Here is a 22,698-nt window from a genome sequence, read left to right on the forward strand (position 1 = left end):
ACATACTGAAATTCCATCCTACATGGATTATCCAAGAGGCTTCGTTGGAGAAACTGGCATAACACAGAACTGTGACCATCATCCCAGGAGTTTTGAGATGTTGCTTGATAGAGCTGCCCGTGAGAAAGCAGAGACAGCGTATTTATCTATCTGTTACAATTTATCATAGCAACCAGTCAAAAGTATTTTATCGGTCTTTCCTGAGTGTGTCACTGAGAGAAACGCTTTAACTGATGACAAAAAATCATTGCCTTGAACCAGAGGTCATTTAAGGATATGTTCGCTTTTATGCAGCTTGACTTGAGCAACGTTTCTGGTTAGCTGGTGGTTTTACACTGGGGGCTGAAAAAAAAATTAGTAACTTGTGAGGTCATTTTTCCCATGGTAGCTGCAAAGGTGGCTCTCAACTCTCTAAAATGTTTCTTGTATCCCAAGTGGAGGCTTTGTGAAACCTGCTGAGTCTGCAGGGCCTGAAAAATACAGGATATGTGCATCTGACTTCAATGCCTGTACTTAAATAACTTGCATTGTCTAACTATCATCTAATAATATATGTTAAGATAACGATCTCACTGCCCGTGTGAATGCTGCTAACAAAGCAAGTGGGTAATAAAGAAAAAGAATAGCTATAGGGACATGCTATAAAAAGTATTCGTTAGAGGTTGCTCTTAATTTGGATTGTGAAATATATATACCGTATATGTATATTTCATTCTGTCAGGCCTATCTGACTTCCAAACAGCTGATCCAAGATCACATGGAGAGAGGAAAAAAAAGTTAGAACATGCCTAAGTTATGAAATGGACTAGAAACCACATGTCCTACATAAACAAGTTCCAGGTTTCTGCTCTTGAACTGTGTTCAGCCAGACAATAACATAATACAATACTTGTGCATTAAACTTTTAAAGGCACCTTTTCTGAAATGAACTTGATTGTGCACTTGTTCTATAATGAGCTCTGTTTTGGCAAAAGTTTTGTTTATGCAAGAATTGTGTTGCAGATGCATATTTTCCAGTGTCTGTCCGAAAAGGAATGATCTTTTGATGCTCATCCCTGCAGCAAAACAGGTCATTTTGAACTCTTTTCCGTAAGGCTGTGATCAGTTCCTATTATAAGCAAACCAAACATTGCTCTGTAATTGCCACATTTCATAAAAAAAGGCAGTGGATTCCTCTGGAAACGTGACAGAAAAAATATTTTGCCATCTTTAATCTGTGGCAAGGAGGAAAACAAATATCAGTGTGTAGGACAGTGGAACTTGGCACTGCCGGATCTTTGGTTGCAAGAACCTATTGCCACTTGGCACTGTTTAGCAGTTATTGTTAGCTGACAGTGCTAAAGAATGGATATAAAGTAGTTAAGTAGATTACTGAAGAAGGTTGTCAGAAGAGATAGGGTTGTCTCATGGTTAATAAATTTACTTTTATGAAATCATAATACTGCATTAAAATATACTGTAACCTTCCATTACACCATTTCAAGATCAAACAGGAAGAGAAAGGTTGACTGCGAGTGCCAATGCAAGTGCAGATGGAGGTGTCTGGGATTTTTTTTAAACACATCTGCTCCATATAGAGTAGGTTGTATGTGATCAACAAATGCAAACTCATGTTTTAAGCTTTTTTAGAATATCCTAATTATATAGTTGCTATAGACAAGGGGGCATATTCCAGGCCAGGAAGAGTTTTGCCTGAATAAAATTTTAGTAAAGACTTCAGGATCTGGTCCAAGGAAAAAGTGCTTAGCTGAAAAGCCATGTGAGGATCAGGCAATTTAGGTGTCTTTAGAGGTTAGTAGTGTTGAGGTGAAGAACCTTGTTAACCCATCAGCTCCTCAGTGCAGTTGATTTAATCCTAATGGATTGCAGCTGAATTCAGCTAAATTTATTATTCACTCCTCAGTCCAGAGGGGAGTACCTTTGTTTTCCCTGCACTCTAACTTTAGCTTGCTTTTAGTACATGAGTTTTAAAACTTTACTTTTCTTTGAGAAAGTCATGGCTGTCATAGTTCAGAAACTTTGGATTAAATTTGACAGTATATGTATAGCAAGAAAGGGACAACTTTGGTATTTTCCTCCATAGGAAGAAACACAAACACTAGAAGAGAGGACTTATGTACCTAAGTACTACAAACACAAATTTTAGGACCCCAACCCTTACAGTGGAAATCAAAACCCAAAGCTAGTTGCCTAGATTCTCTACAGAGTATGTGGAAAGAGGGGAGCCTCAGAAGAGTGATTCAAAAACTCATACGCTGGGGCAAGGAGCTGCCTGAAGGTAGGCAGAAGGAAATGCTAAGGACAAGGTGTGCCTCTCCAGAACTTCAGCTCCTGAGTTAGGACTGAAGACAGATACCTTCCTTTATGGAGCAGCCAGAGACCAGAATCCTTTTCTGAGGGTAGGTGGTTAACATAGTTCTTTGAAAGAACTGTGCAGGGCCCACTGCCTTCTATTAAGAGACTGCCACTGTTAGAGAGGAAGAGGCATCCAACTTCTGTACAATAAGGGCCCAGGAAGGGGGACACCCAGGTTCTTGGCCCTTCTTAGTCTGAAGAGATTCAAACCAACACTTCTCATCTCCCAAGGCAGTGAGCCCTAACAGCCAGGCTAAACACTACACTGGATACTAGGGTTCTCTCCCACCTTCCTCTGCCACCCTGAAGAAAGAAATGCAATAGTAATGGCACCAGAAAGAGAAAACAGAGGAGGAGTAACACAATTTTGTGGTCTTGGGCTAGGGACAAACATTCAAAAATCCTGAGCCTGAATTGATTCAATCTTTGCAGGTTAGTCTAACCTGGCTAGGCTAAATCGGTTTGTAACTGTACAGATATCCCAGACATGCAGACACATGCCTGCAGTGGCTCAAGCTAGAAGCTGGGGGGCACTAAAGCAGCCCTCCCTTCCTAGCCATGGTGCTGAGGTGAGGGGGGTGTGGCCAGACCCCAGCAGGACATTCTGATTATGGAGGGGGTCTCCCCCCCCCCACCTCATGACCAGCCCAGCAGGGAGTTGATAACAGTTTTTATCACCCCTAACTCGGTATATATCACCTCACTAAGAAAACAACACAGGAACGTTACGAACTACCTGTTGATTCTGCCTTTGTTCCATCTGCCACAGCACAGACCGTAGCCAGCATGTGGTCCTCTAGCTAATATACAGACACCTCTCAGCAAGGCAGAGGGAAGGGGGGAATTCCATAGCAGGGAGTGTTTGGGGGGGGGGGGAAAGGGAGGGAAGGGGAAGCAGCCTCTGCCGGAGCTCCAGCCGGGGAGCAGAGGGGAAGAGTCAGCTCTGCTGTGGAGCAGAGAGTCCCACTCAGCCCAGAGAGCATGCTGGGATGCTAGGGGACTCTGATTTAACTTGAACCAGGAAAGGTTCTAAGACAAGTTTCATAAGCCAGTTTGACCCAAGTCAGTTAAGTCTGATACTGCATTCAAACCAGTTTCAGCCATTTTCAAACTGGTTTATGTGCACTGAACATCTGTTCTGTTACAGGTTTAAATCAGGTTCTGATCACTTAAACCAGTTTATGTGTAATGTCTGTCCCTAGGGGTTAGGGCACTTAAAGGTGGGATAGTTCCAGCCATTCAGGACTGTTTATGCATTTTTCATTAAACCATCATTAGAAAGCAAACAGAAGCAATGCTGGGAACAGAAACAATACCTTCAGCTACAGAGTGGGTTTTAAGGATGGAATGAAATGTAGGTCTCTCACTTTGCGCATAAGCTTTGTAGCCAGCAAGCTGTGGTATAAAAAGTGACCATTACCACCATGATCAGCTCTTTCAACCATATTTTTAAAAAGAAAGGTAGCTATAACTGAATTTTGTGAGGGGCCCAGTTCCAGGGGATGCACAGGTATGCCCTGAGCATGCTTCTCAGGTCAGACCTGTCAGGAAACTTAGGCACTTCTCTACCTAATTTTTGCATCCCAATGCTGCTTATGTAGGATCCAAGGTTAGGGATGTTCTAGGCAGACACAGAATCAGACTGCAAGTACAATTCCTCCTTCAAAGTCCTAATCAGAAACAGCTTCCCAATCTCTCCTGGAGTCCTCTGGGGCCCAGCTAATGAAGGTATGTTGGAGATCTGTTGATCTATGCTTCCTCTGCATCAGAGCCCTTCCTTGTTCCCATTTAGCAGTACCCTTTTGTGAAAAAGCACTGGCCCCTTCCACTCCTACTCTCCTGGCAGGCACAGGGTGAATTATGGCAATTTTCTGCAATGGCAACTTCTCGTGGACAGATCTTCTACCCAGGTTGTTGCCTAGGTTCTTGTACACACAAGCTAGAAGAGACCTAGGCTGAATGTTTTCTGCAGCCTTTAGCCAAATGGGAACATTTTTTTTCTGGTGCCTGACAGTAACTCTAGTGCAAGATATGCTTCTCTTCATTTCTTAAGGAACACTTCTCTTCAGTAAGCTTAAGCAGCTGTGGGGTGAAATTTTGGCTCCGCTGTACTCGGTGGCAAAGCTCTTACTGACTTCGTTGGAGCCAGGGTCTCGCCCCCAGTGTTCCAAATTGATTGTGCAAAACAAAACCAACTTACTGGGGGACCTAGAGCAAATTTACCTAAATGATTAAAAAAAAAAAAAAATCCTTCAATTTTGCTGAGCCTTAGAACCTGTGTTATATAGAAACCCTCTGATTTTTTCAGGCTTTAGGGGATAACAGTATAAGTAGTTCACTCAGTTTGTCCAATTTAACCTCCATGCTGTCATTAAACTCCTTTGTAGTCTGTCTCCTTTGTAGTCAGTTAATTTTTTTTTTTTTTAAAGATAGACCAATGTATTCATTAACTTGCACAGATGTACATAGCACTAAAGAAATATTACAAGCCAGACAAGTCCTGTTTTTTTAGAACGGAGGGTGAATGAAACAGCCTACTTCATAAGGACACCATGTAAATGAAGGTATGCAAATAAGTGAAAAGAAATGAAAGTCAAATAACCTTTTTTGCCTGTGTAAATGCAGATGCTTCATATGTACTCATTAGGTTATACGGATAGTAGACACCAAATAACATGGCCTTTTCCATCCAGATATGATCTGTGAATTAGAGCCTCTAGCTAGTCAAAGGGAGTCCAAGTTGGTTTTAAGTCACTTTTATGCTTTGCTATTCCTGAAGTTGGGTGGAAACTGAGCTCCAAGACTGCTTGAACTTTCATGTAGCTGCATAAGGTCAGAAAGAAAGAGGTAGAAACTCAACCACTCTATGGGCTGGGGATCATTGTGGCTCAGGAGAACTCTGGTCACATTCATTTTCTGACTGAAATGTCATTTTTCTGGTGGCCAGGAATGGAGGTAGCAAATACACTGCTACAGAGGCAACCCAAAGATTGCTACACAGAGGGATAGTCATCAAAAGGCCAACCAAAACAAGTTTAGGGCTGTTTTCTACCATCAGAGCAGTGTGGAGCAGCTCCAGAGCTGACCCAATACTTGGGCTCCTAAGGAGAATGTAACAGGGAACATTATGCATTTCACCTGCAGCGTGACTTTTTAAATCTTTGTGTTGGTGATTTTACAATTCCACTGCAGAACTTTGTAATAAAACAGACTGGCTGACCATGCAATCTGTGACCCAGCATTATCACAGCAATACTCCAGATCAGCTCTAGGTAGCTCTATATCCCTACCTTATATCAACATGCTCAGGTAAATGTGTAAATATTTGATGTCTGAAAGGCTGTTCTCCTTTTACACTGCATATGGGAGTAGGATGGATTTCACACTAACTTCCCACCTGTTGGAGTGGTGGTAAGATGCTGATTTGACAGAAGGATAATAGCAACACCCCTTGAAAAGGAGCAATGCTGCCAGGGAACAGCAAGAGGCCAGACAGCTGAGAGAAAGCCAGATTAGCTCCCTTCATGCAAGAGAGGCAAACTGGTTTCTTATGGAACCCTAGAGCTTGTCTACATTGCCTAGATGCCATGCCCAGGAGTGCTGCTGTGAAGCACGCCGGGCCTGTTTCTCCCAGTTTTGCATGTGTACCAGACAGAACATCTGAGAGGGCCACTCCCAGCTTTCTGGGATTTGGTGCATGCTGAGTAGCTTCATGGTGGCAGCATAGAAAAGGCCCTAGACTCCAGTGGGTTTCAATGCTCAACACCAGTTCTCAAAGCACTGCATTTAAGACCTTCCTCTGTTAGCCTAGGGACAGAAGGTACACATAAACCAGTTTAAGTGATCAGAAACTGGTTTAAACCTATAACTGAACAGAAGTTCAGTGCACATAAACCAGTTTCAAAATGGCTGAAACTGGTTTAAGCTAAACTTGGTTGAATGTAGTGTCAGACTGAACTGATTTAGGTCAAACTGGCTTATGAAACTTCTGTCCTAGAACCCTTCAAGTTAAATCAGAGTCCCCCAGCATGCTTTCCAGCTCTAAGCTGGGCTATGCTCTGATGTGCTGTGTTGGCCCTGGTCTTCTGCTTTCAAGCCAGAACAGTGAGGGCTGGCTGACAAGGGGGTGGGGTGGGGGGAGAGGAGGGAAGGGCAAACCCAGCTGGGGATGCAGCCCAGTCTACAGCAGTGAGGGATTGCCCCCACCCCAGGCAAACCCTGGCTGGGGTTTGGGGCCAGAGAGGGGGCGTTAAACACTCCTTCCCCTGCTCAAACTTTCTGCTGGCTGCAACTGTGGACTACAAATCCCAGAGGCACCTGGAAGCAGGAAGAGGAACTGATAAGCAACCCTGCAGAGTCCTGCTGCTTTAATTGTGCACTGCAAATCCCAGAGACCTCAGGGGTAGGAGGAAGAGAAAGTGAACGCACAGCTAAAGAGCTGTGCTCTAGCACCCCCCACCCTGGCTTCTGGCCGGGCATGTGGCTGCATTTTTTGAATCAAAGGTAAATGTCTGTTCACTTCTGTTTAAATTTAATCTGTACATCTTAGACTAACCTGAGTTGTTCCTTGTGGTTCAGTGGTAGAATCCTTGTCTGCTACACATGAGACCCAGGTTCAATTCCCAGATGCCTATACAAAATGCTTTTCCCAGCTACAAAATACTACAAAAGCCACAAAATACAATTCCCAGATGCTTGTACAGCCATGGAGGCACCAAACATCTAGACCCAGTCTGGTGTTTGGATTCTGTCTCAGTCACCTAAAGTGGGAATGGAAGGTCTAGACAGCTTCCACTCCTCCAAAAACAACTCCTGCCTAGGCATATGCATCAAAGGCCTGGGTGACTTCTCATGCATACACCACGATCCAGAAGGATCAACGATTGCCAAACAGACTAACTTGCAAAGACTGAATCAATTCAGCCTTGGGCTTTTTGACTAACTGTACCTAGCCTTAAAGAAGAATGACCAAGAAACTCAGCCAGGTAAACTCCCTTTGTCTGCATAAAACCTCTGTATTAGAATTTTCTGGGGTTTAGGGAGGTAACATCTTTAAAAAGCCAAACAGGAGTATTTGGTAGGTTTTTGTGTTGAGGGGATCACAGTGACTGAGGTCAGACACTTACACATCTGTGTGAATCATTGCACAGCTTTTGAAGTCTGTGGGATTCCATGTGGCATGGAATTTGGACTTCAAAATATAGACTCCTACACTAAATATAACCTCCTAGTCCACATTAAGACTTCAGGACTCTATGGCCTGTGATTATATAAAACTCCATGGCATCCAGCTAGAAGTGGGTGGAAAGATTAAACATAAAACAAAGTGTGTGGGGGCAGGGAGTCAGCAGAATGGCAAATATTTAAGCAAACAATATTTTTGGCCTAACCCTAGAGTCTCTTGGTCATGTGGCATCCACAGGCATGAGATAGGTTAATTGACATTGTGGTAGAAGTGCCAGAAGGCATAAAAGGTTTTGCTACTGTCAGGTGCCTGGCAGCACTAATAACGGTATAGCTAGACTGAGTAAAGCACTAGTGGGAATGTTGTTTCTGAACTTCTCCATGGCAAACAAGACCTGAGGGTGAAAGTTCTTGTTCTCCCTACTCAGAATACAAGTGTTAATTAGTAGCAGTTGTGGTGAGTTCTTGTTCTGGACATTTGTCCACTAGAAACTGCCCAGAGACCACCAAAGAGTATTTCCTGCAGGGCAACAAATGGCCATTGGGTAATACCAGCTTTCAATCATTACTGATCTGGGCTGGATTTGAACCACTACCATTCGAAAGGTTCTGCATCTCCTTGCCCATAACATATAACCTCAGCAATCTAGTCACCCTTCCCCCACGTGTTTTGGATGTAGAGAGAATCCTTTGATTTATGAGTACAGTAGCAGGCTGTGACAAACACGTTTCTCAAGCAAGTTACAAGCTGTACTGTACACATACACGTTGTCACAATCGCTGACATCCCACTTGTAGCCTGAAGTGCTATTCTTAACTTTCAGCTTGCACATGAATACAAGCTCTTCCAGTTTTATCCAACATGCGAGAGACTCTAGTCATTCGAAAAACTGTGATCACATTTTTTGGTGAGCAGCTGTGGGGGTTACTGAGAAAATGGTTTAGAGCACCTTCCATGAGAGGTTCTCCCAAAGTAATTCCAACACCCTGATAAGATAAGTAAGCATTGCCTTACCTCTTTGACAAATAGGTAAACTGTGGTATGGTAAACCAGAAAATATAGGAGGTCTGAGCTCCCTGTTATAACTCACCTACTATGAAAATAAATGTTCACCTTCCTTGGCAATGGCTGTCAGTTCTACATGCTGAGCTTCTGGCCTAACCCAGCTATTTTGGGCCTGTTGCGATATGTATTTCATTTTTTGTAAACGTGGATTTTCAATGTCTTAATTGAAAATTCTGTATTTAAAAAGTGAGAGGCATTAATCCTGTCCAAAACTAACTCCAAATAGAGAAGGAAACAGTCAGGTCTGTCCTGCGGCCAGCGAAGGGAACTTGGCAGGTCTGTTTTCTCATGTCTCTTCTGTCTGTGTGGGAAGCTTTAAACAAAGAAGCTTTAGTCCCTCGGGGTCCTGCCACTCCCAGTTCCAAACTACTCTTCCCTTCTTTTGCTCTAATTTGCACACACGCATGTTCTCTCTCTTGCAGTGACACTTGCTATGGCAATAGCAAATTAAACCTTACAGTGCTGAAAAAAGTAAATGAAGAGGAAAGTAAAAAAATATATATATGCAGGGAATCTGGAGCAAAGCCAGCGTCCCTGAATGACTCCAGCTCTCCAGCCCGCCCCGAATGACGTCCTCCACCCCCTCCCTGCCCTCCCTCTCCCCAGAGGGCAGGCACAGCCAAGCCCTGCTCTCCTCATCAGAGAGACCGGAGTTCCTCTTCTCCCTTTCTTGGTTTCTAAGCTGCCTTGTGACCTCAGGGACCTTGCAGTATTTTGTGTTTAAAAGGAAAGCAAAGGCCAAGCATAAGGGAATGAAGAGTGAGGGTTAATAGAGATTCTTCTCTTAAATCAAGCAGCAAAACCCTTTTTGCACCCATTAAGGGAGCAAAATCTGCTGCAAGGCACAATGCAAAGCAAGGCAGGCAGCTGGGGTGCCAGGTGTATGCCATCCCTTCCGCACCGGGAATATTCCCCCTCTTACCTGCAGCCAGTTTACCACCCAGCAGCACCTTCCTCCCCCAACAAGCAAAACACACCCAAAAGCCAGAAGGCCTTTCATCTCATCTCATCTGACATCCTAGCGGGGAAAGCTGGGTTATATTAAATGGGAACTCTGGGTGTGGCCAAGGCTGTCTGCCTCAAAACTAGAGCTATTCAGGGCTGTAATTTGCGGAAAGCATTTAGCTCTTTATCTTTTCCTTACATGACTTATTTGTGAATGGGCTTGGATTCTTCCAAATCTGTTTGAACTGACTTGGGGAATGGCTTAAATGGGCGCACACAGGTCTGATCTCTGTCTTGCAGTGAGCACTTTGAGGAGGAATTGGTTATCTAAAGGTTGTAGGGCCTCTGACCTTGTGGCTGAAACTGTTTTCAACAGGAACAGGGCTGGTAGGTCACTGGGTCAGTTCATTTCAAGATGGCCATGTTAGCACTTCAGGCACAGGTATATGTGCAAATGCTTTTGCATGAGTGCTTGCAAGGCTTTTGCTCTTGTGAACAGCTCATTGGATAAAATAACCATGGTTATGTGAAGGCTAACAGAAAATAAAGCCTCACAGACACTAATCAAAATTAGCCCGTGGTTTGTGTTTACAAACAAACGTACGCTTGTAAGTTAGATTTGGCCCAGCTGCAATGGCCCCTTGGAGTTTGTTCTGTGCGCCCTCTCCCTCTACTCTTTTTATGATTAAAGTTCCCTCTGACTTTCTCTCAGCTTTCCCCATTCCCTTTCTGGGTCACTCCAAATTCAAGTGTCTCCCGCATAGAAAGAAAGAGAACAAACTCACTCAAGTGCCTCTAAATGGTTTAATTTAAAAGTGATATATATGGATATTAGAGTTTTCATAGGCAGTAGGGACCTGTCGATTTCAAGGTAGTGCCAAAAGCAGAGTGTTGGGAGCAATGGGCAAGAAAGATGCAGGAGTAAGCAGCAGTGGAGAGGGGAGTTAGTCACTGGGCAAGAAGTGGCTGGCAGGTTATGATTACAGATCTTGAGGGGTCACTACTAAACATACAGGCAGCATCCCATCCTGGAGGACTTTACAGCATTGAAAGGAATAATAATGTTACCTTTACAAATATGATTATGATCATTATTCCCCAATGTCTTGTTCTGAGCTTCAGTTCTGAAAGACTAAATCAAATTCCTGGCCAAATACAAGGGTTGTTTTTTTGTTTGTTTGGGTTTCTTTTTTCTTTTCTTTTTTTTGGGGGGGGGAAGCGGGGGAAGGGTCTTTTATTTATTACAAAGCTGTAATGAATAAACCTTTGGCTGGCTAGGAACTAACCTGTGTGGGTCCTTAGATGAGCTTTGAGATGGGAAGATTTGCCATAAACTTTTTCGCAACCCACGTAGTAGCATTTGTGCTTTTTCTGGGGTGACTCGGGGTCAGCCCGGCTTCTCCCCCGTCTGTTCCTTTGTTTGGGGCTTGGCTCACTTACTGCAGCCAGGCTAGTAGGTGTGGCTGCTTTTCCTCCTCCACGCTTGCCGGCTGCGAAGACGCTTTCCTCCCCAAACTCCTCAGGAGAAAGAGCAAGGCTTATTTTTTCTCTTTTATCAACACTCTCCGTTTTTTCCATCCGAAGGGCAGGAGAGTTTGGGACGTGCTGGTTTAGATCGGCTAAAATCCTGGCCACCACAAAAAGCGATGATCCATTGTCTTTCCCAGTCTCTTTTGCTTCCCACTTTTCTTCTCCGTTCGAGGGAAGTGGAAGAGGTACTGCTGCATCAGGTCGAGGGTCTGGTTCCCCTCTGGGGCTATGGATGATAGCACGACTGGACATAGAAACAAGGCACTCGGCTGCAAAGTGATCCACATATGCTGCTGTTGCCATTTTTCATGTGTGTAAAAAAAGAAAAAAAAAGAGAGAGAGAGAGAGAGAAATACTCTTTCTCTTAAAAAAAAAAAATACAAACAGCCTTTTCCTCTCCTATAACTTAGAATCTCTTTGCAGAAGTGAGGGTTGATTTAGCAGCTATCATAAATGCACTTTGTTCATGAAGATCACACCCGGCTTGTCCCTAAAGTCATTTAAAGTCCAGTAAAGGGGGATAAAAAAGAAAATCCTAACACTGGCAGTTTGTTGCTTGAAGTCGGAATTGATGCTGATTTTCTAGAAAGCCATAAAATAACAAAAATGCAGTTTCTCTAGCCCTTCCATTGCATTGTGACAGTAGAATAAGCTTTCCCCGTTATTGCTCCTCTGAGTGTTTCAGACCCCCGTAGGGGCGTGGCCTGGGAAAACATCTGGGCGTGACGTCAACGAGAAGCCACATCCTGGGCTGATCAGGTTAGCAATGAACATAGACTTCAGCTGCTGCTGCACTGAGACGCACAGAGAGAGACAGCTAGAGAGCTGCAACGTGCAGGCATGGAGATGTGGCCGTGAGCTTGGAGTCAGCAAGGAAATAAGAGCAGGCAAATGAAAGAAAGAATGTGATTGGCTTAGTGAAGATGTTCCATGGCCTATCAGAGTGGACATATAGAAACTTCCACATTTGCAAATTTTGAGGAGCCAATGAGATAAGTGTTCTTGCATGACGCAGCAGGAGGTAGAAATTCAAGATAATCTTTGGTTTATTTCCCTGAAATCCTTTCAGAAACAAGCCTACTGTTTGTGGGTGTGTTTCATGTGCTACAGAAGAGCAATGTGCTGGCAAACAGAACCCACACACGCCATGCTGCCTCTTACACTCCATGAACTTTAGTTCTCAGGACTGTGCAATGATTAACCATCACATTGTTTTCAAGTATTATTCCCTCTGCCCTTCTTTAGCAACTGCAGAGCATGATATATTTAAACAGCTTCCTAGTAAAGGTGGTTTAGTAGGCATTGAGCTCTGTCTTTGAAAGATTAAAAGCCATGCTAAGTCAGAACCAATAGAAGCAGCATAGAACAGGGAAGTTTTTACAGAATCTCAGCATGGAGCTAAAAACCGACAGTTCTTACAGCAGAGCACTGAGCTTGAAGTCTAAAGATGCATACACTGTAGCACCAGTGTGTCTTCAAATTATTTAAAAGTGGAAAGGATAACAACAATTTCCTTGCAGGGGAGGAGGGGGATTTTATTTTTTTGGTTTGTTTATTTTTTATTTTATTCCCAGCCTACAGAAAAATAGCACAGGTAATTTATAGGGGTTTTGTGTGTGAGTGAATAAACAGCCAGGTGCACTGAGTGTGTGAAGAACTTGCTGCAGCAAAATCAAATCTGAGACATGAGCACTTACCCTGGATGCTGAGTTTGTGGGACAGGAAAGAGACATAAAAATAGTTGCTGGGCTGCTGGCTGGGGCACTGCCACTGCTAGTAACACAACCACCGACATAGCCCACGCAGTGCCGCTGCCCAGAGCACAAGAGTATTCAAGTACATTGATGGGTACTGCTTTAGAGCACTTCAGCCACCTCTGGAACATTTCAAAGAGCATGTATGTTGGTACAGGCAGCCCCTTAAAGCATTTCAAAGACATTTGACATACTTCAAATATTACACCGATCCACCCTAAGTGTCTGATTGCCCACTCTTAGACTGTGGTACATGAGGGGAAAACTATGGTAGCTTATATCTCTGTTTCATGGAGGAATGTCCTGCCCTAGTTTAGTTTCTACTTAATGCAGAGAAAGAGCTAGGAGAATGACATTGGCAGAACAGCACTGACACGCAAGTCCTTGCCTGCTTTTCATCTCTCTGTAATGTGTTTGTTTTTCGAGACCCTATAAACTACACCAGAATAAGCAGCTCTTATGTTGCCTTAAAAACAAACATGCTGGTATATGTTGATGAATTCCCCCGCATAGACACAGCTTCAGACAGATTAGTTGCCGTGTCTACACATGCACTTTAATGCACATTAGCCTATTTTAATATTAAAGAATCACTTAAAAATGTGCTTTTTAGTTAATGCACATTAAAATAGGCTAATGAGCATTAAGGTCTCAGACAGAAGGGCGATCCAGGCTGACCTGGGCAGGCTCAGCAAATGGGCGGACGAGAACCTGATGGTGTTTAACACCGAAAAATGCAAGGTTCTCCACCTTGGGAGGAAAAACCTGCAGCATCCTTATAGGCTCGGCAGTGCTACGCTGGCTAGCACTACGGAAGAAAGAGACTTGGGGGTCATCATTGACCACAAGATGAACATGAGCCTGCAATGCGATGCTGCGGCAAGTAAAGCAAGCAAAATGCTGGCTAACATCCATAGATGCTTCTCAAGCAAATCCCAGGACGTTGTTCTCCACTTGTACTCGGCCTTGGTGAGGCCGCAGCTGGAGTACTGCGTCCAGTTTTGGGCCCCACAATTCAAAAAGGATATGGAGAAGCTTGAGAGAGTCCAGAGAAGAGCCACGGGCATGATCAGAGGTCAGAAAAACAGACCTTACGATGACAGGCTGAGAGCTATGGGACTCTTTAGCCTGGAAAAGCGCAGGCTCAGGGGTGATCTGATGGCTGTCATAACCCAAAGTTGTGATTTTTTGTTTGTGTGTGCTTCGGCACTGCTAAATTATTTTTCCCGCTAAATTGAAGCTTCCTTGCACGGTGGAGTTTTCTGCTGCAGAAGAGAACCCCGGTGCAACGGAGTATTCCCGCCAAATTTGTAGCTTTCTTTGCATGGTGCATTTCTTTTGCATCTAAGAAATGCACGGTGCAAGGAGTTCCCGCCATTTGTATGAGGATTCGTGCCACATTATTGGCCGATTCTAAATTATGCACACGTGGCGGCTAGCGATTGGCTTGCTAGCCGTATAAAGAGCTTGGGTGGTTTCCACCCAAGTTGGAGAGAAAGCAATTGGAGTTTGAGAGGGAGAGCGTGAAGATCTCTAAGCGCTGCGGATCTTTACAGACCCAACGCTTTTTTAAAAGGCAATAGAGGTCTGATAACCGAACCCATGGAGCTTCAACAACTCTGGGGAAAAGAACGAACAGCCTCTAGCCTCTCCCCGTCGCCGATAAATTCCTAGACGTATCCCTTCCTGCATATTAAAGATACGAACCCACGGAGCTTTAACAACTCCGTGGGAGAGAACTGAACCGAACCCACGGAGCTTCAGCAAGTCCGTGGGAGAGAAACTACCGAACCCGCGGAGCTTCAACAACTCCGGGGCTAAAACGAATTTGTCATAGTCCTCTAACGAGGATTTAAGCGGAGCTGCACCTGGAAACTGTCCAGCCTACACCACGACCACCTTTGGTGTAAGTAAACAATCTTTAAATCAACCATTACACGTCCGTGACTAATTCTAGTTCGCCCCCAGTCTTCTCTGGCCCCGCGTGCCCGGGCTGCTGGCCACAACCCGTGTGCGCAAAGACAAGCCCGGCTCGCCCCTGGCCCGCACATGGCGACGAGGATGGGATCAGGAGAAGACACGTTAGAGCTAGAATTGGTTCAGAACTGCCCTTGGCGCAATAACCAACGCCAAGTGAAAAGCTTTTAGGAACTGGAGGCGCATATCGCTTACCACCAGGCGGGCAGAACGGGTGAAAGATTTGTAAGTGGATGCCTGTCACTAAAGGGAGAAGAGGGAGTCTCCGAAGACGGAGCCCCGAGAGAGAGGGAAGTGTATTTGCTCCCCGCGGCGTTCGGGTGTATAATGAGAGACGAGCGGGTCCTGTTTAGGCCCCTCAATACTGTGTCCCTCGCCGAACCCAACCCGGCGGGCGAAGCAAACCCGACTTTCACCCGGGAGCGTGCCCGATGCCTACGATATGCTCGGGAGAGTGAAGAACCGGAACCAATCGGCCGGTTCCCTCCCCACATGGCGGCTAGATTAAGGGGTCGCGAGCTACCATCCAAGCTCCACGAAGACCTGGAAGCGGAGGAACGAGCCGCAGGTGAGAGGCTGGCCCTGTGGTACAACAAGGGGGGAGAATGCAGTGCAACTTTTCGTACTATAATGAATCTAATGCACAAGAATTTAAGTTTGAAAGCCCAGCTGCAGATGGCTATCCAAGCGGTCAAAGAAGCGGCTGAGAGAAGGGAGCCTGAAACGCCAGTCCAAGATGGCGCCGAGCAAGAGGGAGACCGCATGGAAGAACCGGAAAAGAAGGGTGGAGCTTCGGAGGAACCCGCGAGAGTTCGGTCAGTGACTCCGCCCATCGATGCACCGTCGTCGCCGGCAACCCCGCCTAGCGACGCAGTGACGCCCCTACCGACCACGCCTTCCTGCCGACGAAGGAGAGAGTCAAGCGGAGGAGTGCATCCGCCCCTCCTGCCTGAAGCAGCAACAGCAGCAGTGACTCCCGCGGCAGCAGTTCAGCCTATAACAACATCGACTCCCGAAAGAGCAGCTTGTCCTACAGCCACGGTCAACCAAGCAACTGATGAGCGAGATGTCGTCACCAGTCGCATCCGTGCTTGGACAGAGTTACAACAGCTGTACAAAGAATCTGAGATGGAGTCTGATGAAGCTATAATCTCATGGCTAGATCTCATGGCCATGGAATTTAAACGTGATTAAAAATAATCTTCTTTGTCAGTTGTCACGACTGCATATCCTGATGGAGCCAAGATTGTCTCTTGATCGGGACTGTCGACACCCGACCGGACTTCAAGGCACCAGACGTCGTGAATCCGATTTTCACTGCCACCGAGAACCTTAGAGGAGCGATACATGTTTGGATTTCTCCTACAGCGTTCCGGACTCAACAAGCGGCAGCTTTGGATTTTAGGAGACGCAGGCCAATGGCAATTGGCCTATGAGTTAGGTTTTCGTTATTTAGAAGAGCCAGATGATGGATCCTCAACAATTTCATCCAATTGAGAATATGAGCCATTAAAAATTGTGTAAATCTGTTGAACAAGATCGTTAATCTATTTTTTGAGAGTTTTCTGTTTACAGATCCGAGATTCAGAGTGCATGGGGAAGAGGAGCCCTAAGAGGGATGACATCACCGAAAGAAGTGAGGGCCTGACATACGACTTCGCCGTGATGCCCACTGAAGCCCTGATTGTGCAATTTTGTTATGAATCAGATTATGTGTTTGTGTTGATTATTGTTTCTTGATTATTATGCAACTCAATTCCAGGACAGCGAATCTTATGTTTGTTTATTTGTTTGTTTACTTATCTGTTCGTTTGATGACTCACGACAAGGTTCTAGACTGATGAGTGTATAGCATAATTTAGCTATGCTCTCAGCAAGGGGGGATGTCACAACCCAAAGTTGTGATTTTTTGTTTGTGTGCGCTTCGGCACTGCTAAATTATTTTTCCTGCTAAATTGCAGCTTCCTTGCACGGTGGAGTTTTCTGCTGCAGAAGAGAACCCCGGTGCAACGGAGTATTCCCGCCAAATTTGTAGCTTTCTTTGCAAGGTGCATTTCTTTTGCATCTAAGAAATGCACGGTGCAAGGAGTTCCCGCCATTTGTATGAGGATTCGTGCCACATTATTGGCCGATTCTAAATTATGTACACGTGGCGGCTAGCGATTGGCTTGCTAGCCGTATAAAGAGCTTGGGTGGTTTCCACCCAAGTTGGAGAGAAAGCAATTGGAGTTTGAGAGGGAGAGCGTGAAGATCTCTAAGCGCTGCGGATCTTTACAGACCCAACGCTTTTTTTAAAAGGCAATAGAGGTCTGATAACCGAACCCACGGAGCTTCAGCAACTCTGGGGAAAAGAACGAACAGCCTCTAGCCTCTCCCCGTCGCCGATAAATTCCTAGACGTATCCCTTCCTGCATATTAAAGATACGAACCCACAGAGCTTTAACAACTCCGTGGGAGAGAACCGAACCGAACCCACGGAGCTTCAACAACTCCAGGGCTAAAACGAATTTGTCGTAGTCCTCTAATGAGGATTTAAGCGGAGCTGCACCTGGAAACTGTCCAGCCTACACCACGACCACCTTTGGTGTAAGTAAACAATCTTTAAATCAACCATTACGCGTCCGTGACTAATTCTAATTCGCCCCCGGTCTTCTCTGGCCCCGCGTGCCCGGGCTGCTGGCCACAGCCCGTGTGCGCAAAGACAGGCCCGGCTCGCCCCCAGCCCGCACAATGGCCACCTATAAGTTTATCAGAGGTGACCACCAGTATCTGGGGGAACGTTTGTTCACCAGAGCACCCCAAGGGATGATGAGGTCGAACAGTTATAAACTACTGCGAGAACATTTCAGGCTGGACATAAGGAAGAATTTCTTTACTGTCCGAGCCCCCAAGGTCTGGAATAGCCTGCCATCGGAGGTGTTTCAGGCACCTACATTGAACACCTTCAAGAGAAATTTGGATGCTTATTTTGCTGGGATCCTATGACCCCAGCTGACTTCCTGCCCCTGGGGCAGGGGGCTGGACTCGATAATCTTCCAAGGTCCCTTCCAGCCCTAATGTCTATGAAATCTATGAAAGTGTCACTAAACATTCTGCTGTTTAGTTAATGGGCCCATTTTTCTAGTACCTCAAAATGGAGGTATTAGTTTTAATGCACATTAACTAAAGTGCATGCTTAAAAGCAGACCCGTTAGGGCCTTGTTACAGAGTAATTTTGGGTGGCTCCTAGAGCTCTTAACACCTGGATTGTTTGCACATTAACACCTGAAACTAAGTTTAAGCACTGGTTCTGTGGTCAAAGCTATGGCACTCCAGGGGAGGATTCTCTGATCCATGTTCCCCAGCTCGTGTTACACTAAGGCGTAGCTACTCTAAGCTACACCTTAATTTAAACACCACACCTGCCCCCCTCCAACACTGGCCCAGACTGGGCCCACTGCTCGCCTCCCCCCCCCCACACACACACACTTTATTGTGGCTGCCCATGCTGTCTGTCCCAGAGGAGCAGGCAGGGAAGGGTTAACTTCCTGCCTGGCTACCACTGCTTGTCTGTGGGCAGGCTCAGCCCAGAGAACAGCAGCAACTGGAGAGCCTGGTGTTAAGCATTTAGATCTGTCTGAAGCTGTGTTTGCCATATGCCAGGACAGTATATTCCTCTGTGAAACAGGGGTATAAGCTACCACTGTTTTCCCCTTACATATTGCCTTCTTCCCTAACTTTTCCTGTCCCCAGGGTTCTCTTAAAGGATGTGTGGCTACAAAAAGGTAAGGGGGGATACCTCTATGCTCTGCAAAGCAGTTATGTTGATGATGAGACACTAGAATGGATTTGGGCCTTGTAAACTAAGATCTGAAACTCTCTCTGGACTTAGTCAGGTCATTTAACCCTTCTATCTTAGTGTCTTTACCTATAAAAGAAAGGTAGTAATGCTCAGCCTTGCATCTTGCAGGGCTGCTACCACTATTATCTGTAAACCATGACATAAGTAATACAAGAATATTTACAGCGACCACCTCCCCCATATAGATAAGAAGGGGTCAGAAGACGGAGGTTAACAGGCCCATATCACCAGCTCACTTGGACAGTCTTTCTTTGCAACACAGTTCAAAATTTGGCTGCTGTGCACGTATCTCAGCACAAGCAGCTGTCTTCCTCTTCTCTAAATGCATACTTCCCCCAGCTTTCCCTGCCCACTTCAGATAAAATGAATGCACCCTGGTGCAGTTGAGTGGATAAATACACCCTCAGAAGTTAATGTTGCTGCCCCAGGAAAGGAGCACTGAGGTGGGAATGTGCGGGTCTTCTCTCTCCATCCTTTTGGAGACCTTGAGCAAGGGAAGAATGTCCACCAAGGAATTCTCATCACTTGACCTGACTGGCAAGAGTAGCAGGGGGAGGGAGACAGATGCCCACTGCTAGAAGCTCCAATACATTTTTAGCTGGTACATATCTATCTTATAGTTTCTATACTACTCCCTCTCACTGCAGTGTGAGTGCCTCCCAGGTAAAATGACCAACAAATGTGAAGTCTCAAATGGACTTCACAGAGTCTCTTTAGTAATTCTCTGCTGTTTTTAGTAAAAACTTTCTTGGAGTCTGCTGCAGTTTTCAATGTTAGAAGTTTACTTTGATGCTTGGAGCTTGTCAGGTTGATTTGTTTCAGAAACAGGGTTGGGTTGGGTTGGGTTGATTTTGGTGGGCTGGTTTGATTTTGGTTGGTTGGGGCTCATGAGGTAGGCTGGTAGGGTAACAAGATTGTGACTGTCGCTCTAGGGATAGAAATGCCTTGTCAAAGAAAGTAGAAATATTCTGTCAAATGAGGAGGATAGGAATATAGCCTGTAGCCTGGAAAAGTATTCAGGTTACTCAGCCCAAAAAGGAATGAAGAAGACTCATATTTCCCTCCTCCAGTACCCAATAGGTTAAGGAGTGGAGAAATGCCAGCCTCTCAGAGAGCTTAGCACATCTCCCTCACTCCTAAGAAGCAGCAGAAGAGTCTGTGCCATGTTCTGACACGTTTCTGTCACGTGGCTAAAGCACAGATACAGGTAAATTCTTTGGTTTTCTTTAAATTACTTTGTCCTAGAACTCGAACAAGAGTTGCTTTACTCTGTTGTTAAAATTTAAATGTAAAATGAAGACATTACCTGGAACCCAAGACCTCAGGACAGCTTTAATACAAGTCATGAAAGAAGCACTGTTTTTATGTATAGTTCAGCAGGCTGTAAGACAGCATGTTTATCATCCAGGCATAAAGCTTCCAGCCATCTGGAAGTAGCAATCAGTATGAAACAACAAACATCAAATTTTTCCTCTTGTACAAAACAGCACTAGTGGTTAGTTTCTGTGCGAGTGTTTACCCTGAGTGATATGGGCTGTTTTTTGTACCTTTTCAATTGTTAGACCAGACCTGGAAATTATCTTGAACATTTCCCTGCTTAGGTATCATATCTCTTCAGCTGCTGTCTTGGAGGGGCTGATGGATTATAATATTTTATTGACTCAACAAAATATAAAAGTATTTACTTTGAATAAGTAGACAAGAACATTTTTTGCAAGGATGCTCTAGATTGAAAATTGGCCTCTATTAAGGACCCTGCAACTGTCTGTTTATATTTTCACCAAGCAGGCTAAATTATGAAACTGAGACTTTTATGATAAAAAATATTTTATTATAAAGATTTGCCTTCCCCCTCTTTTAATTTTGTCATTTGACCATGTTATCATGATGTTTTCAACTTGAGGAAATTTGTATCACTTACTGAAGTGAGAAGTCCACCTTGCATTATGTGGCTGTTCTTCCGGTTCTTCCATTGTAATTTGGAAACCAAGTGATTTGTTTGTACGCCAGGTTCTTTTATTTTTTACTAGAGTATTTAGGCTTCTATTTAGTAGGTCTGTGCGAAACGGCACTGTTCCATTCTGACTTCAGTTTCAAGGTTTGGACAGAACATTGTTTTGTATCGAATATCGCTTCATCAAAACAGTGAGGCTGTTTGGATGTTGTTTCAACCATTTCACTGGACCATGGGGCTGGGAAAAGGAACTCAGCTGAGCTGGGCTGGCTTCCCAGATCGCGCCGGGGTGGGAAGGCAGCCCAGCTGGACTGACTTCCCATCCCCAGCGCTATGTTTCGACCAGCCTCATTTTGTTTTGAGGCTGTTTCGACGGCCTTTGTTTCATTTCAGTTTTGCTGTTTCTACCTCAAAATGACTCAAAACAGTGTCAAAACGAAACAGCCGTCAAAATTTCACACAGCCCTGCTGTTTAGCTACAAATATATGATGGTGGTGTGCTTTAAAACTGAATCAGTTTAAACAATAAAAGCCTCTCTGGCTTTACACTTCAGGAATAAAAAAATATGTTGTGAACTTTGACTGATTTTACAAACCTTAAAAAAGAGACCTAAAATGACCATAGAAAATGATCTCTAGGTAAAAAGCAAGTTTCTGTGATAACTGTATGATATTTTGCTTTCCTTGAAGGAAAAACAGCATCAAAATTAAACATCACCATCCTAAACCCAAACTACAGTAGCAGCTGCAGTAACTTGGAGCCTTTGAACAGTTACATGGGCTCTCATGGCCTGCAGTATTCTCTAATTGAATCCCACAGTAGCTGTGTGAACACTTACAGAAAAGGTAGGGGATCATAGGGCCAATCATGTAGCTCTTTTTTAGGTGAACCAGCCTACTGGTGTTAATAGAGCTACTTTCCAAAGTTAGGTCAGAAGCAGCAGTAAGACACTTTTGCAGTGGTGTTTTGTCTGATGATATCACAGCATAGGTGACTGGTAGGGTGTGCATGGGGGAGCATGTGCCCCCCCAACAGGGACAGTGACTCCCCTGATGGCCAACACTGATGCTGTCAGTAGGGCTGGTGCCCCCCCTGACAGGGCCACCACTGTTGGTGGCTTCTGTGGGTGCCCCCCCCAGATTCAGGAGGCACCAGTCACCCATGTATCACAGAATAAGAAGCCAATGATTTATTGGGTTGTTGTCTCTGCCAAGCAAGAGCACAGCTGCAGCTCCATTTCTACCACTTTGCCATGAAACTCCGCATACAAAAAACATGCCAGGAAAGATTTTCATAGGCACAAAAGGCAGCAGTTAGTAACCTATGCTCAGCTGAAAGCTAGGGATGGTTGGGCTCCTACCACTTACTTAATTTTTCTGATAATCTTTCCATTGTCATTTTTTTTGTTTAAAATTCTCTCTTGCTGATCCCAAACTCTTACTAATTCAGCAAGAATAAAAGCTGTTCCATGGAGTACTTGCACTCCCCATCAGGCACTTGTCCAGTGCTCCAGCTACCTCTGAAGCTCCCAAGGGAATGATACAAAGCTAATGTCAGAAACTTTATCACCCCAAATCACTACACTCTGTGGACAAGTCATGTAGTTCAAGTGTTTGCCTGGATTTATGTCAGTGAAAAGCAATATAACACCAACCAGGAAAGGATTCAAAGAACTTTTTTTATTATTAGATGGTCTAAAGGCTTACGTTTGTTAGTCACCCTCTCTGTTCCTTTTCCATAGGGTAAAGGCAAAACTCTAACAAGGAAAAATCAGGAAACTGACTTTCTCTTCTTGCATGGCTTTTTGTTGCTTCCAGTAGTATCCAGCTCTGGTTTTAAGCCCTATTACAACTTACAAGTACTTACCTCCATGTGTGGTGACTTATGGCCAAATCTTGTTTCATAAGTATACTCTCAAGTGGCACTTACATAGTGATGTAAGTGTCACTTTTGGCACCAAAGCAGCTTTTGCTTGTATTTCTCCTGTGGCAGAAAACGAGATCCCAGTTATGTACATGCATGCTTCCAAACCCTGCTTAGTGCCAGGCTTCTAGGCCTACCTTACCAGAGATGGTTTAAACCTGAGCCTCC

At 44.8% G+C, this 22,698-nt stretch overlaps 1 protein-coding gene across 1 annotated transcript in view; it reads right to left on the minus strand.

The window, feature by feature from the left end:
* KLF13 (KLF transcription factor 13) overlaps positions 1–11,936 on the minus strand; it is a 50,853-nt gene extending 38,917 nt beyond the window's left edge. The window contains exon 1 of the mRNA XM_006265869.4: positions 10,837–11,936. Within this exon, the coding sequence (XP_006265931.1) occupies positions 10,837–11,383 (547 nt within the window). The 5' untranslated portion in view covers positions 11,384–11,936. The remainder of the gene's footprint in view (positions 1–10,836) is intronic.
* Between the last annotated feature and the right edge of the window lie 10,762 nt (positions 11,937–22,698).

The sequence above is a fragment of the Alligator mississippiensis genome, chromosome 11 (genome assembly GCF_030867095.1).
Source record: "Alligator mississippiensis isolate rAllMis1 chromosome 11, rAllMis1, whole genome shotgun sequence".
NCBI classification, from domain to species: domain Eukaryota; kingdom Metazoa; phylum Chordata; order Crocodylia; family Alligatoridae; genus Alligator; species Alligator mississippiensis.